Raw genomic sequence first — 17,542 nt, forward strand, 5'->3', positions numbered from 1 at the left:
GTCTTGAATTCAATTCTCACCAAAGACGAATATGAACGACATTATTAATAGCCTATCGTGAGGCTTTGCCCACCCCCACTCCCTTAGTGTAAATAATATTGTTTGTTAATATATATACATATATATACATATATATATATATATATATATATAGAGAGAGAGAGAGAGAGAGAGAGAGAGAGAGAGAGAGTTTGTGAGGGTGAAAATAGAAATAACTAGAAATTTAGCCCGTGTGATGCCGCTGGAATGCCAACTTGACTATAAGCGCTGTATGTGTTAGAATGGGTAACTAAATGTGTTGTAACCATTGTGTGTAAATATGTAAAAAGTATTTATACAAAACATGTACAAAGTATTTATAAAATGTACATAATAGTTGTTGACAACTCTACATACATATAAATAGTTGTTCAAAATCTAGCTGCTCCTATTTCATCGATGTACAAATTGATGTTAGCACGAAACTCATAAGAAAAAAATGGAGGGAAGGAAAGAGGAAGAGGGACCTTTACAGGCACCAAGAAAAGCAGAGACAAAACTTAAATACCGATGCCAATCAATGAAAGCTAAATAATCCCCATCCTGAATGTTTTATAAAACAAAGCACCAAGAAAATTTCAACACTAACTGTTTTTTCATACAAAAAAAGAAACAATGAAATAAATTTATTAGGCTTATTTCAGATATTTAACATCTTACTTTGAAATTTCTCCCACAGAATGAGACTACAGTGTTCATTGACGACCATTGTAAACATAAGATGGACAACTCTTTGACCATGTCATTAGACAATTACAAAAGCTTACTTTCCATGAGCTTGTAACTTACAAATTCCAAACTCAATGTAATATTTGTGTGTCCTCAGCTTTCATTGCGTAATCACGTTTACGATTGAAACATTAACCAAATCCAAAAAAACAAGAATGCAACTCTCTATGGCTTTCTTATAACACAAAAATATCCCTAATTAGAGCATGCCACACACCAACACATTGCAATTATATAAAGTATTTTTCTCAGTGGCAAGCATTATACTCTCTTTTGGCCAAGAGGATATGAAATTGGTTGAGTGTACTGTTCTACCCAATTGGATCAATAAGCTCAAGTTTGCACTGTACAAAACCATAAGTACTCAAGACATGAAATCAAATCTTGCACTTTACAAATCACATATGGGCAAAATAATAGCTCTGAAGAAACTGAAAGAAGTAGAAGGCTTTAGAACACAAATATACCTGAGGTGCCAAAATATGGTGCCGAGGAAGTGTTTTCTTCTTATTTTGAGGGAAGAAGAACGCAGCTCTGAATTTGGACCCATTTTCTTAACCCATGGTTCCTATAACCCATAAATAATTTTAATGTCGTTCAAATAACAAATACCCCAGATGAATTGAAAAACTGCAGAGATTAGTTTCATGAATACATAATGAAGCTGAAAGCCATAGTTAATCTAAACAAAGGGTTTATTTAATCTAAAAAGAGGCAAAGACATACATACCAATCCTCCGAATGTTCTCTGCACAATGTTCTGCTTCAAGAATGTACGACAGCTTCCCCTGCAGTACAAACTCCCACCCAAAGCACATGCAACCATGCTCTTCCCTGAACAAACAAAATAAATTATACGCAAGTAATGAGCAACTTTCTTTCGGCATCATAATTAATCCATAGTGTCGTTCAATAATATACTACCACCATGTTGACACATGTATGATTCTAAATTACATCTGTTCTTATAAAAAAAAAAGTTTATATACATAAATTTCAATATGTCTGCTTACAATTTTTAAAGGGATTAGCAGGGATAAGATTAGGGATACGCTTTAGACATCAACCCCTTATGGATAGCCCTTCTTAATCCTTCAAGTGTAGTCTAGTCCTTCATATTAAGCATGGCCTAAATGCAGTAACAATCCAAGATAACTTGTATGGAAATGAACTGACAATGAAGGTGGGTTTTTGTCTTTTGGGTGATCTCATGATGCAAACGTATACTGGAGGATAGGTAGCTAAAGCTATTTATGCTTCGTTCACTTTTTAGTATCTATTTGTAAAGTGCGAAGTTCTTACCTCAAAGTTTGCCTTATATGTGACAGCTTTCTCCATGTATGCACCATTGAAAGTTGAACCACTGAAATCAGATTCCCTCATGTCTGCTGATGTTAAATTGGCTCTTCTGCATCAGTCAGTTACATTGATGTGAAAATGTAGATACTAATGACAAAATTAGTCTTGTTCTTTTCAAATCAAATACATTAGCTTTAGCAGGTCGTTCATTGTGGATGGTAGCTGACAAATGCAACAAAGAAAAACTACAATTTGCGGAAAAAAAATTAATAAAAACCAAAATTTTGAGGAAAGAAAAATTGAAGTTTTTTTCTTATGTGAGGAACCATACCAGTAATTTATTCAATCAAGGGTTTTTCTTTGAGCTATACTCCCACTTTTCAACTGAGAATGAAATAACAAAGAAAACACACAAAATAAAAGGCCTAATTTCCAAATTATTTTAAAAAAAAATAAATAATTTAATTTGAATCAAACTGAAGAAAATAGGTCAAATTAAGTAAATCCCAGTAAGTGGAAAAGTATATGGTGAGTGATTATTTACCTTGAAAACTCACATAGTTTGGAATGGATCATCAACAATCTCTGGAGACTCCATTGGATCCACTATGATATTATCCTGCATGGTTCCACTACAAATGGCAATGCCATTACGAAATAACGCAATTTTCTTTGGATCAAGAACTTAAAACAAAAGGCAATTTCATATTGTTCAACAAAAGTCAGAAATCAATAATTCACACACATTCACACATCTTCATAACAATTGGACAACTACAAATTAAACTAAGCACATAAAAAATTTATTGGAATTCAATTGAAATCAGCAGAAGATAAAAATTACGCAAAAGAAATGCACAGTCCTGGCATTGGAATTGAAGTACCTGAAGTGGTGTAACTGGGCCCGGCGTCCACCATTTCAAAATCCCCAAGTCGGCTTTGATCTACAAAACCCAAATCGAACAAAAACTAAGCAGAATGAGTAGGATTTAAAATGTAGAAAACACCAAATAAAAGAAGGTGGACTAGTAGCTCTACTCTATTACCCTCAACATACGACATTGGATACGGCAATGCATCAGTGGAATGATCCAAATTTACCACAGCGACCTTCCTGCACACCAAAACAACAAATTGCCATTGTAAATATTTCAGACAGATTCAAAGACCAACATTGAAGTCATGGAAAAACTTGAAAACCCGGAATTCAGAGTAAAATTTTTACATCCGATGAGTTGGAGGAACTCAGACATGCCATTGCAATAAGTGGCCTTTCCTAACCCAGGCAGGCCGATCACCACTTGCGCAAAAACCATATTTGAGTGTTAACATCGAGCAGTAATAAATCCAACAAAGAAATCAGTCAGGTAAAACTAACACTCAATTCAAATTTTCAATTGATTGTTTAATTATGTAAATCTCACCTTCAATTGTTTTAAAATCACAAAAGCTGTTAACTATGTCATCTGATAATCAATAAATTTAAGAAAATTTAAAATGAACCCGATTCACTCCAAATGCTGATATTATATGTTCACATATATACTTACAACAACAAAAAATTCTGTTTTGAGCCCCTAGGATCAAAATAAAAACAAAAAACACTAATTCCAATGCCTAGATATATAAACATCACAAAAAACACTCATTTGCAAATGAGGGGCACACTCATATAAAGCTATATGTTTATATGGGTAGCAAATAAGCAGTACAGATGCAGACACATCTATAAAGCTAAATCAGATTGATTTCATAAGCATATTTTGCTCAAGCTTTTATCAAGGGAGACATGCAAAATCATACAGAAACATCCATTAGTAAACTGGACAATTTCAATATATATGGAAGCATGCATGAAATCACAGAGAGAAAATAATAATACAACTTTACCTTTGAAGTGTTATTGCGTCAGGATTTGGGACGGAGATCCGACATGCACACATTTGGGATGAGAGAAATGGCGATTAAACCCACAAGGCGGGATTTTCCGAAGAGCAAGGAAGAAGAAGAACAGGAGAAGAAGAAGAGAAGCGAGCTTCCCTCCATAGTTGAGGTTCAAGCCCGTGGGAGAGGAGTTGCAGAGAGAAACTCTGTTCAGCTAGTACTAATTCAATTTACAGAAAATGGGATTAGGGTTTTTTGGAATCGGAAAGGGATAGACAGCCTATGCTGTGGTTCGTGCAAAATCGAGAGAGAGAACTGGAGTTCGTAGCAAATGGAGGACTACCAGAAGCAAATGAAACGCCAAGCTTTGTGAGAGAAAGAAGTGGAAGCAAAAGGAAAATTCGAGATGCAGTGGAAGTGGAGCAGTCGACGATGATCGACACGTGGGCAGCATGGACAAATACGTTGATTCACTGTGCCAAGGAGGAAAAAGAAGGGGGAACAGAGAAGAAAATAAGGGCATTTCCGTCATTTCACTATTTATAAACAGTGCAAACAGTGCTAGATAACAGGGTTTTAGAATGTGTATAATGTAATATATCCTATTTTGTCTTTTTGCAAAATTAAAATTTATAAAAATAAATAAATTTGAAAAGTAGTCTGAATCACATTATTAATAATCTATTGTGAAGCTTTACCCATCCTCATCTTTTAGTGTAAATAATATTATTTGTTAAATATATATATCTATATTGTTGTAGCCCATATTTAACTGAGGGGTGCGGTATAGAGAAAAAGTGTTACAGCCCGTCCCAGAATTTTTAATTCCGAGGACATGAAATTACGAAAATGCCCTAATACGTGACTAAGGTATAATTTTTACGTTCGTTATATCTAAGCTCCTAAAATTTGGTAAGTAGAGTGGAGACTTAGACTTAAATTTTATGTTAGAATTTTGTAGTTGGGGATTGGGTAGGATCCCACACCCCTTAATTCTCTCCCTCTTTCCCGTGCTTTGTCTCTCTCTCTCTCCTCCCTCACGAAACTCTCAGTTCTCTCTCTTCCTCTCCGACGCTCAACCTCACCCAAAACCACCTAAAACATAAACAAACGTCCAAGGTAAGACCACATTTGGACTCCTGGAACTTCCACGATCACGTAGACATCAATTTCAGGCTAAAACAAGATCACAGCGAGCTTAGTGAGGTCCCAAGGAAGCTCGGAGTGCTTCGTTGGAAGTTTTTGGACGTAAGAACACGGAGATCGACAAGTTCAAAGTTTGGTCGGAGCTTTCGAGGCGTTTTCCGGCGAATCCCCGGCGAGTTAGGAGTCGAGTTTCCGGCGACCTCCGAGGCTTTCGAGGCAGTTTCCGGCCAAACCACGGCGAACTAGGTGTTGTGCAAGGCGGCGATCGTCATGACGCCTTGATGTGTGGTGCTAGGGAGTTGTTGGATGAACTCCAGGTGAGTGGGCAGTTTTGTTTTCCGTATACATATATAATTGACGTTTCCCAGAAATTGAAAATGTTACGAAAGTATGCTTTAAATGCAAAGTATAAAAGTATGTTTTCAAATGCCATGAGTAGATTATATGAAAGATATGATTTGAGATGCCATGTATATAAGTATATGAAAGTATGAATTGATATATGATGCATATGTATGAATTGGTGCGGTGGACGCACAGGTGAGTATCAGGTGAGTATTTATTATTGTTATGATGATGTTGAGATATATTGAGCTCATAACCTGCACCTTGGTATTAGTGCTTATTATTATTCACCGCATCGCATGCTCACCTTGGATCCAAGTAGATGCTAGTCGTACAGACCACAGGGGGTGGTTCCGACATGCCAGTCGTACAGACCATTAGAGGGGTTCCGACTGGTAGGTGACCTTAGATTATGTGCACAGATGATTGATGAGAGAAGCACTAGAGCATATTATTCTACCATTAAGTCGTACAGATTACATTAAGTAATTCCGACTTATGTGCAGTGTAGTGCCGTACAGGTCATACTAGGTGACTCCGGCATGGCCGAACAGGTCACAGTTGGTGACTCCGGTTAGATGAGATTTTGAACTCTACATTCCGCCGTACAGGACCATTGTAGGGTCTCCGGTTGATTTCTTTCTTGCACCTGATATGATTATTGCTGATGCATTCATACTTAACTGTTGAATTTAGACATGGCATGGCATGATTGATAAAGATAAATGTTGAGATAGTAAAAATGAAGTTTTGAGAATATATATGTATATTTATATTTTACATTTCTGGGAAAGTATACAGGTTTTACGGAGAGGGGTTACAACGTTTTGAGAAATGTTTGGATTTGGAAAAGAATTGTTTTACTGACCCACTCAATTTTGGTTTTGCGCCCCTCCAGGTTCAGGAATCACAAAGGTGTGGTGACTACGAGGAATTCGACGGTGTTCTGACAGATTGGACAAAATTAGGACTCACCTTCGGGTGTATCAACTTAAATTGTATCTTAAAGCTTCCGTACTGTGCAAATGGTTACGTCACTCTCACGTGACGGCCAGCATGCCCTCCTTCGGGACGGGGTGTGTCAAAAAGAGAGTGAAGAATAGGCTTGAGAAATTGTGTGTTAATTCCCAATCATTGTGCCTTTATTAATAGTAATAAGGAGGAGAAAAACTTGCTCTCCAAGTAATACAAAGTCTATTAGGAAAGATCTTCTAAATCCCAAATGATTCATAATCTATCTCTACTTAGGATTTACACAATCACAATATGTATTAGAACATATGTCACAACACTCCCCATTGAGTGTGCAAATACTCATGTAGATGGCGCGTAGAAGCAGTTGATGAAATCGTCTCATTTAGTTGGCACAAGTAGCGAATGCGAGTCTCAAAACAAACGGAAGAATGCATGAGTGGTAAAACTCATAAAACCTCGATATGACAAAATTCAAGGCAATGGGCTTTGATAATAAGTTAATCCCGATAATGCCTAAATAAATGCTCCATGAGGGCAAATTGAGAAACCAATATATAGCATTATGAGTTTAAATACATAAAAATGACATGTAAATAGTTTAAATTCAATTATGCTGATGTGGCCTCAAATTAAAGCACCTTAATCAAAAGTTCAAAAACTTTAATAAAAAATTAAAATACCCTAGATGTTTAGTCAAAACATTGTAAAAATGGAGCGGTGGATTCTAATTTCTCCTATAATGAATTTAATGTACCTAAATGAAGAAGACAAAGTATATCGAAATGTATTGTATAACAAAAATTAGTTTACAACAAAATATATTACAATGAATGAAATGAAATGAAATTAATACATTAAAATTATGAAGAAAAAGAGAAATAATTAAAACATCAAAATATAATTAATAAATGAGGTGATTAATGTATTAATTGTCACAATCCGTCCCGAATTATATTTTTATGGCGTGAAATGACTATATTACCCTTGAACGTTTTGTGGGGTTGTGAGGTCTAAGCTTAGGATTTGGACCCATTTCTTTTATTCCTAAGTGTTTGGAACTTAAGTTATTTTCTTGTTTTTGGTTGGGGACCAATCCGGACCACACATACACCCACACACACACATTGATTCTCTCTCTCCTCCCTCTCTCTCGAACTTCCTTCCATTTCCATAATAGTGTACGGACGAACCTTGAACCTTCACTTCCATCCTCAGATCGAACCTATGGAGACTATTTTTAAGTTCCTTGCGAGCCCAGGAACCCTATTGATACCGTTTTTAGAACGTGAAGACCTCGAAAACCCGAGAACTCAAGACCCCAGTTTTGGAGCACTGTTCATGCAGTCATGATTGTGAAGTTTTCAAGGAGTTTTAAGGTTATAAGGAGCCTTGAAACATCCTCACAAAGCTCGGGGAAGAAAGTTGAAGTGATTTGGACGTCGGGAAGTCCAAGTTCGCAAGTTTCAAGTTTTGCCGGATTATCGAGGTTTCTCCGGCAAGATTCCATGGATTTTAGGGCTTGAAATTGGTAAGGTTTTGATCTTCTCGTTGTAAGCTTCATTTTGGTACTAATTTCATGAATTTTGGTTGAGAAATGAAGAAGATATGAAGTTTAGAAATTTTTCCCAGTTTTCGGCGAAGGTGACGAAGTCCGGTGACTCGTCGGAGAAGAAGACGAATATTCCGTCAACTTTGATGGAATAATCCTAACGGTGATTAACGGCGTCAGGTATAATTAACGGAATATGCTTGTGTTTGACGGAATATTCCCTAACGACTTTAACTATTCTGTCCCCCGTGCCAGGCACGTGCTTGCCCATGGACCGCGTGTCTGGTCGTGCCTTGGCCGGAGCGTGGCGGCGCGTCAGTGGTCGAAAGTTTTTTCTAAAAATATGGGGATGTTCCTGAGGTTGAGTAGATCATGGTGGTATATTCAAACACCCCATTTGAGCATTATATAAGAAGTTATTTCCTAGTTTTGTGTATGTGCTTTAAATAATGTTTATTCAGTTATTTCGCATATAGGTGATACCTATCCTGAGAACAAGCGCCATCAATTGAGGCTCGGGGGCTACGATCCTTCGACATACCAGTGAGTGGGCTTTTGGTTTTCCGTATATACCTATATACTTGAGATTTTTCCCAGAAAATGAATTTGAATGATTATACGCTTTGAAATGCCATGCAAAGTATCTGCCTATTTTATTTATGCATTAGTAGTTGCATATATTTATTTGTGGTGTTGCGGACGCACAGGTAAGTGCCAAGTAAGTTTATAATTCAAAGTTATGAGACTGCTTTAGTTATGTGAGATGTGATGTGATGCATTGAAAGCTCATAAACCTTCACCCTGGTGTTAGTGTTTCCGCCCAGAGTTAGGGCACAGTCCTTCATCACATGATGTTCACCTCCCGCACCATATGCTCACCTTGGATCCAAGTTAAGTGCACATGTTTGTCGTACATACCATTATAGATGGTTCCGACTCGTAGGTGACTCGCGAATACTCGCACAGTCTTCATGTGATCGTAGCACTAGAGCATATTTATTTTACACCTAGTCTTGTCGTACAGACCACTTTAGGTGGTTCCGACTCATGTGCAGGATTTGATATGATTGAGATTGATTATGAGCTATATACTCAGCCGTGTAGGGCACGTTAGGCAGATTTCGATTGATATGTTATCTGGCATTGGCATATGTGAATTGAATTACTTATAGCATTTCATTGAGATACTTTGGCACCATTTTCTGAGCATGGTTTGAGATATGTATATATTCTATTTTTCTGGGAAATTATACATGTTTTACAGCGAGGGGTTAGAACTTTTTGAGAAATGAAATGATTTTGAAAAGCATTGTTTTTGCCTACTCACACTTTCTGTTTTGCGCCCCTTCAGGTTTTAGGTAGAAGTGCTTTGGTGGACCTCAGGGATTTCGACAGTGGTTCTAACAGAATATCAAATGTAGGACCACCTTTGGAGTGTTGTATATTTAGTACTTATCCTGCTTGACTGCATTTAGGCGATTTAAGCTCTGGTTGTGTATTTCACACTTAATCTCGCTCTAGCACTTTATCTTAGCTAGTTTTGCTAGTAATTTGGTTTTCATTCCTTCGTATTTCCTTTATATCTTTATTGTTTCCGCACTATGCACATGGTTACGTCACTCCCACGTGACGGCCAACACGCCTTGACTAGGTCGGGGTGTGTCAATAATGGACTAAAATTAGATTTTCATGTTACTCATGGTTCTAGTTTTTTAATTAATGTAAAAGTGTGAACCTTTGAGTTGTATTTCTCAGGATACTAAGTGTCTCTCGCATTACGATCCGCTATGTAAAGAAAAAGATAAATAATTAAAACATCAAAATATAATTAATAAATGAGGTGATTAATGTATCAATGGATTAAAATTGGATTTTGATCTTACTCAAAATTCTAGTTTTTTAATTAATGTAAAAGTGTGAACCTCTGATTAATGTCTCTCGCATTACGATCCGCTATGTAAAGAAAATCTGGGTGCGCCAATTTGCAAACAAGGTGAAACACGAGGACTTGTCATGTTCCTTTTTCTCTCATTTCTTGTGGTTTGGGTTTTCTTTGCCCACTCAAGTAGTCTTTGTGGGGGATGGATGTAGAAAAAGGAAGCTCTTTTCATAAAATTCCGAGGTTGAGCAAAGACTTCTCCTCAAAGCATATGTTTCTTTGTAAAAAAAAAAAAAAAAAAAAAAAAAACCATCTTAAGACAAAAAGGGAATTAAGATCAGCTCTAGAATATTATGCAAGACTAATGTTGAGATGTGAATTGTTATGAATCAAATTACTTGAAAGACACACAATGTGATTTTTAAGGTATGAATCGTATTAGGTTTTTGATTATTTGAATCAGAAGCTGAAAAGTTATAAGCCTGAAGCTTTCTCAAAGTACATTTTACACTGCATACCCATGGCAGTTTGAGGATGATCGGTACTCAAATGAAGAACAATGAGAAATTATGCTATGAAGATCTGGAGAACATTTGCATTTAAAATGCATGTGAATGCCCTCTCCAGGGCTACCTCACAATGTAGTTCAATGTCAAATGGATGTTTCCAATATTATTTCTTAAATGCGAAAATTCTTCAAATCTGCTTTCCTCCTAGGCTGGTGAAGGCGATTGTTGCAACTGGACCGGTGTTGCCTGCGACAATTTAACCAGTCACGTACATTTCTTCTTTCTTTATGTTACTTTTTATGGAAAATACATTTCTTTTTGAGTTGTGAGTTGAGTGTTGTTTTATTCTTTCTTTATGTTACTTTATATGGAATATACGTTTCTTCTAGTTTAAGCTTTTTACTCTCAAAATAATTCTCTATCCTTCCAATTGTTGATGAGATTAGTGACAAAATATAAAAACTTACATTGCAACTTGATCTCCTCAAAACTACCAAAATGCCAACGAAAAGTAGCGTTTCCCCTGTAAATCCGATTGGGTTAAATGTACAGCTTAAAAGGGTATTTCCCACCAACAACGCCACGTGTATGGTACTTTCAAATCCTTGGCCTTGGGTACTGTTCTCTTCTATTGAAATTAAATATCCATTGGTACTTGAGTGAAATAAAATCATTGGGGCCTTATACAAGGGCCAAACTTATTTTAGTTCCAAACATCTTGTTCATTTTTCTCCTCCTAATAAATTAGGGAAGAACTTTGTCTACCATTAAAAGAGATGAATGCTGAAAAAAGTGAGGAGTTTTATTTGATTTTATTTTCAAGAAAAGTAGTTATTAATTTTCATCTACAGAAAAAAAAAATTCGGATCGACCAAGATAAATTTAATTGATCTACAAAAGAGAAGTAATTAAAACATCAAAATATAATTAATAAATGAGGTGATTAATGTATTAATGGACTAAAATTAGATTTTGATCTTACTCATGGTTCTAGTTTTTTTAATTAATGTAAAAGTGTGAACCTTTGAGTTGTATTTCTCAAGTTACATAGTGTCTCTCGCATTACAATCCGAAAAAGGGAAATAATTAAAACATCAAAATATAATTAATAAATGAGGTGATTAATGTATCAATGGATTAAAATTAGATTTGATCTTACTCATAATTCTAGTTTTTTAATTAATTTAAAAGTGTGAACCTTTGATTAATGTCTCTCGCATTACGATCCACTATGTAAAGAAAATCTGGGTGCGCCAATTTGCAAACAAGGTGAAACACGAGGACTTGTAACGTTCCTTTTTCTCTCATTTCTTGTGGTTTGGGTTTTCTTTGCCCACTCAAGTAGCTCAATTATTACTGTCTACCGTCTTTGTGGGGGATGGATGTAGAAAAAGGAAGCTCTTTTCATAAAATTCCAAGGTTGAGCAAAGACTTCTCCTCCAATCATATATACCACTGCTCTCAATTACTTGGGAAAAGCTATGAGAAATTAAGAGTAGTGAGAAATGAGTAATTGAGAGCAGTGGTTTATTAACCAAAACTATGAGAAATTAAATAGTCATTGGTACTTGAGTGAAATAAAATCATTGGGACCTTGTACAAGGCCAAACTTATTTTACTTCCAAACAGCTTGTTTATTTTTTTTTTCTCCTCCTAATAAATTAGGGCAGAACATTGTCTACCCTAAAAGAGATGAATGGTGAAAAAAGTGATGAATTTTTTTTTTTTTTTTTTTTAAAAAGTGATGAATTTTTTTATATTTTATTTTTAAGCAAAAGTAGTTATTAATTTTCATCTAAAAAGTGTGTGTGTATATAGCACTCTAAATGTCTACAATGAGACATCTAATTCTAATTTTCTCAATTAAATATCCAATAGTACTAGAGTAAAATAAGGGCATTCGGCCTTGTCAATCTACAATTCTCTTCGGGAATTTGTTTTGGGGAGGGATCATCCTTTTTGTCTCATATCTCTTGGCCCACTTCCGTCTTTGGCGGGATGGATGTAGAAAAATGATTTCTAATAAATATAAAGAGTAGGGCCGAGGTTGTGTATATATAGCACTACTCTAAATTACTCATTCCTCACATCCATTACCTACTCCATATCTATATGGCGAGAGTGATGACACTTGTTTCCCTACTCACCTTTCTTCTATCCATTGCGTCTTTTACACTTACCTTATGCAATCGAAACCTTAATTTACCACCATGCAAAGAAAATGAGAGACGAGCCCTTCTTATGTTCAAGAAAGATCTCATTGATTCTTCAAATCTGCTTTCCTCTTGGGTTGGAGAAGGCGATTGTTGCACCTGGACTGGTGTTGCCTGCGACAATGTAACCGCTCATGTCCGAGAGCTCCACCTTGCTGGTAATTATGATCAAGTGACTGGTGAGGAACATACGCTGGGTGGTAAGGTAAATCCTTCTCTCCTCAATTTAAAGCATCTCAGCTACTTGGATTTAAGCGGCAATCATTTTGAAGGACTACAGATTCCCGGCTTTTTGGGTTCTCTTAAAGGTTGAAGACATCTTGACCTCTCGTTTGCAGGGTTCAACGGAACCATTCCTCATCAGTTGGGAAATCTCTCGAGCCTGCGTTATCTGGACCTTTCTTCCAACTCTGATTTGATGGTCGAGAATCTCAAATGGCTCTCTGGTCTTTCTCTGTTGAAACATCTTGACATGAGTTATGTAGATCTTACCAGCGCATCTTGTTGGTTACATGTAAACACACTCCCTTCTCTGCTGGTAGAGTTACATTGTCTTTACTGCAGACTTTATCACATGCCAAGTGGTATTGCGAACTTGACAAGTCTTAAATTTCTTTATCTACCCGGGAACTATTTCAACTCTACCATACCTTCATGGTTGTACAGTTTGAACCATCTTGAGTCCCTTGATCTTTCTCAGAATGCTTTCCATGGTGAAATTTCGAGTTCCCTTGGAAACTTGACAGCCCTTGTTGATCTTCAATTAAGTTGGAATCAGCTTGAAGGGGAAATCCCAAACTCATTGGGAAATCTTTGTAAGTTGACTTCTGTTGATCTATTGTCAAATAATTTTAGGGGGAGGGTATCAGAAATCTTTGAAAGTTTGTCTCGGTGTAGTTCTGATCAAATAGATTCTTTAGATTTTTCGACTAATAATTTTTCAGGTCATTTATCTGGTAAGCTAGGAATTTTTAAACATTTAAGTTCTCTTGATCTTTCATATAATTCTATATCAAGTCACATTCCAATATCCTTAGGAAATCTATCAAGCTTACAATACTTGGTCATTGATCACAATTCATTCGAGGGTGTTGTCTCTGAAGCTCATTTTACTAATCTTACAAGATTGAAAATCTTTACTGCAAATGAGAACTCCTTGACTCTTAAAACCAACTATGACTGGGTTCCTCCATTTCAACTTTCTATCTTGAGTTTAGATTCTTGGCGTCTGGACCCATCAGAGTTGCCTGCTTGGCTTCAGAGTCAAAAACATTTGCACTTTCTTCACATGTCCAATTCAGGAATTTCAGGTACCATTCCGACTTGGTTTTGGAACATTTTTTCGTATGGTGTAGGAAACTATGTGGATCTCTCGAGTAATCAATTGTCCGGGGAGGTTCCAAACATAGTTTCTATAGGTTCAGAATTTGTAATTGACTTAAGATCTAACCAGTTCAACGGTTCATTGCCTCTTGTGTCTTCGACAGTGTCCACACTAGATCTTTCCAATTCATCATTTTCGGGAACTCTCTCTCACTTCTTTTGTGATAGGAGTGATGTACCTAAAAAGCTTCAAGTTCTTTATCTACATAACAATCTCCTCAATGGAGAAATTACTGATTGTTGGTTACACTGGCCAAACTTGACAACTGTGAATTTAGATCACAACAATTTGACAGGGAAAATTCCAAAGCTCTATTGGAGACTTACTTTCCCTTCGATCATTGCACTTGCGCAATAATAGCCTATCTGGAGAATTACCCCTGTCCCTACAAAACTGTGAGCAGTTGTTACTTCTTGACCTTGCTGAAAACAAGTTTGTTGGAGGCATTCCAATATGGTTTGGGCAAAGCTTGGTAGTTCTTACTCTTCGTTCAAACAAGTTTCATGGCGCCATTCCTGATGAACTTTGTAGTCTCACAAGTCTCCAAATCTTGGACCTTGCGCATAACAATCTCTCGGGAACGATACCAAGATGCTTCCAAAAATTTTCATCCATGGCCACTACCTTTTCAAGCGAAGGATGTACCAGTATTGCAAAGGCCGGTATTATTTTTGATATGATTGATAAGCTCTACATAGGGAATACCTACATAGAGAATGTGGATTTTGTGTAAAGGCAGAGAAGTGAAATATGACACAGTGCTTCGTTTGGTAACTAGCTTGGACCTTTCAAGTAACATGATATATGAAGAAATCCCCGAAGAGCTGACCAACCTCATTATCTTGCAAACATTGAATTTATCTTCTGACCAGAAGAATCCCTTCCAAAATCGGGGATATGAGAATGTTAGAGTCGCTTGATTTGTCCGTGAACCAACTTTCTGGCGAAATTTCTCCAAGCATATCGAACTTGACATTTCTCAGTTATTTGAATTTGTCCTATAACAATCTGATAGGGCAGATTCCAAAAAGCACTCAACTTCAGAGCTTTGATCAGTCTAGTTATGTTGGCAATAAACTTTGCGGACCTCCATTGGAAGAGCGTTGCAGTACAAATGAGGTCATGCCACCGATAGGTGATGGGAAGCACAGAGAAGGTCATTTACTTGAAGACGGTGGGTTCTATTTGAGCTTGGGGCTTGGATTTGCATTTGGGTTTTGGATTATTCTTGGTTCATTGTTGTCTAATGTGCCATGGAGCAATGCATTTTCTCAGTTCCAAAATAACATTGTGAAGAAGCTCTATGCCGCAATCGTTGAACGTTATTAACTATTTTTTTATGTTTTTTCTTTTTTTCTTTTGAACTTTATTTAATTTCTTATGTAATTTTTATGTTATTTCTTATTTATTTTTAAAACTTTATTTATTTTTATTTAATTTATTATGCAATTTTAATGTAATTATTTATTTATTTTTGTACTTTATTTAAACACATGAAATAAGATTACATAAACTCACCAAATAAACTTAAAAACAAAACACACTACATAGAATTACATAAACTTAAAAAAAAATACAATTTATTCTTCAACCACAAGCCTCATTTTAATTATCTTCATCTTCATGCAATCCCCACTGGTGCTCAATCAAGTCATTCTGGCGGGTTACGTGCCAGTATGGCTCTTGCACATCAGTGTACCACTGAACGATCAATTCATTGTAATGTCCATCACGTTCAAGGGATCTTCGGTCCAGTCATGAGCACAGTATACGTGTTCTTGAGTTGTTCATCGAATCCGGCTTATATTCATCGACGACATCATAATCATACTCATCTTCAACAATCATGTTGTGGAGAATAATACATGTCATCATGATGGATCAAAGAGCCTCGACATCAAACATTCTAGCTGCAGCCCTGACAATCGCCCAACGAGCTTGCAGGATACCAAAACAACGCTCGACATCCTTCTTACACCCTTCTTGACATTTTGCGAAGTGTTTTTCCTTTTCAGTCTGTGGATGTGGCACTGTTTTGACAAATGTTGACCACCTTGGGTAAATGCCATCTGCAAGGTAGTATGATCCCTCGTATTGGGTAGCATTAACCCAATATATGCATCTCAGCGAGTTTCCTTGCAGTAGTTTGTCGAACATTAGGGATTGGGCAAGGACATTTAGGTCATTCTGAGCTCCTGGAACACCAAAAAAAGCATGCCAAATCCATGTATCAAATGAAGCAACCGCTTCCAAAATGATGCTTTTGGCTCATTTTCTGTCACCATAAGCTCCTTGCCACGCACTTGGACAGTTTTTCCAAGTCTAGTACATGCAATCGATGCTTCCAATCATGCCAGGGAAGTCTCACATCTCACCCTTCCTCAGAAGCCTTCGCATGTCCCTTGGTGTGGGTGTTCAGAGGTACTCATTGGTGTAAAAGGCTTCAATTGCAAAGCAAAACCGCATCAGGGACTCCATAACAGCTGTTTTTCCCATCCTCGCGATCTCATCCACTTGATCTGCAGATACTCCATATGCAAGCATTCGCAAAGATGCCATAATTTTTTGCTCAGGAATAAGACCTAGAACATGAAAAGCATCCTCTTTTTGCACAAAGTATGGATCATGGTTGCAAATAGCACTCATGATTTTTTCGAACAAATTTCGTTGCATTCTAAAACGATGTCTAAAAACACGATCAGGGAATATGCTGTTGGGAATAAAATAATCTTCCAATAGATCTTTATATCGTCTTTCCCTTTTTTTATCGAGGTTTGCAGCACGTCTTGGTTTGGCTATCTGACCCACGGTTTCCATGACACAGCGGGAATGTGATGCCCTCTGGCTTTTATGGTGATCATCCTCATCCTCCTCCATGAAGAAAGCCTCATCTCCACCTCCACCTTCCTCGAGATTGGCCAATTATGCCTGTTGTGCCAACAACCTTTCATGTTGCTCCTGCAACTGTTTATACAGTCTCCTTGAAGAACACATTGTAATAAGAACTCAGGATTTGAAAACGATGAACAAGGATTCTGAGCTAAAAAGAAGGATTGAGCTTGGTGTGAGGATGGATGTAGGGATGTAGGGTTTATATGGACAAAAAAAGAAAGGATGAGGTTCTGGACAATGCCACGTGGCACTACGTGATTGGTTGAAAATCTTATCGAAATCTTGGCTAAATTATTGTAAACCGAAAGTGATACGTGGTGTGTCGGGATTGGTCAAAAATATTATCAGAAATCTATCCACAAAATAGTACGTTCGGATAATAACACGTGGCATGACGTGATTGGTTGAAAATCTTATCGAAATCTTGGTTAAATTATTGTAATACGGAAGTGACACGTGGCGCGTCGAGATAGGTTGAAAATCTTAGCGGAAATCTATTCACAAAATAGTACGTTCGGATAATGACACGTGGCGTGACGAGATTGGTTAAAAATCTTATTCGAAATTAAAACTATTTTATTTCTTTATTCTTTTAGAAAAAAAGTTAAAGATATTTTAAATGGGCTGGGTGCCAGCGCATTTTTTTAGAGGTAGAGATGCATTGGTGTATTACTGTTCATTGAAATATGTTACTATTCA

At 36.9% G+C, this 17,542-nt stretch overlaps 1 protein-coding gene, 2 long non-coding RNA genes and 1 pseudogene across 9 annotated transcripts; 3 read left to right on the forward strand and 1 right to left on the reverse strand.

Moving 5' to 3' along the window:
* LOC126603097 (receptor-like protein EIX1) overlaps positions 1–15,411 on the forward strand; it is a 31,541-nt pseudogene extending 16,130 nt beyond the window's left edge.
* Positions 687–4,309, reverse strand: LOC126602029 (uncharacterized). Of its 7 annotated transcripts, none has more exons than XR_007615947.1 (8): positions 3,958–4,309; positions 3,114–3,367; positions 2,952–3,011; positions 2,612–2,699; positions 2,399–2,451; positions 2,071–2,176; positions 1,499–1,602; positions 687–1,336 (listed from the first exon to the last, which is right to left on the reverse strand). It is a non-coding gene; the product is annotated as an uncharacterized LOC126602029 (long non-coding RNA). The 7 variants fall into 7 exon arrangements; XR_007615946.1 differs by having other exon boundaries at positions 3,114–3,181; positions 3,958–4,306; XR_007615945.1 differs by lacking the exon at positions 3,958–4,309 and having other exon boundaries at positions 3,114–3,181; positions 3,293–3,951.
* On the forward strand, positions 4,767–6,542 carry LOC126602027 (uncharacterized). The gene is made up of 2 exons (XR_007615943.1): positions 4,767–5,414; positions 6,341–6,542. It is a non-coding gene; the product is annotated as an uncharacterized LOC126602027 (long non-coding RNA).
* LOC126602026 (receptor-like protein EIX2) lies at positions 12,419–13,211 on the forward strand. Its single transcript, XM_050268844.1, has 2 exons — positions 12,419–12,772; positions 12,906–13,211. Exons 1-2 carry the CDS (start codon positions 12,467–12,469, stop codon positions 12,984–12,986), a joined length of 387 nt encoding a protein of 128 aa, XP_050124801.1. The 5' UTR covers positions 12,419–12,466; the 3' UTR covers positions 12,987–13,211.
* Positions 15,412–17,542: the final 2,131 nt, after the last annotated feature.

The sequence above is a fragment of the Malus sylvestris genome, chromosome 15 (genome assembly GCF_916048215.2).
Source record: "Malus sylvestris chromosome 15, drMalSylv7.2, whole genome shotgun sequence".
In the NCBI taxonomy this organism is placed as follows: domain Eukaryota; kingdom Viridiplantae; phylum Streptophyta; class Magnoliopsida; order Rosales; family Rosaceae; genus Malus; species Malus sylvestris.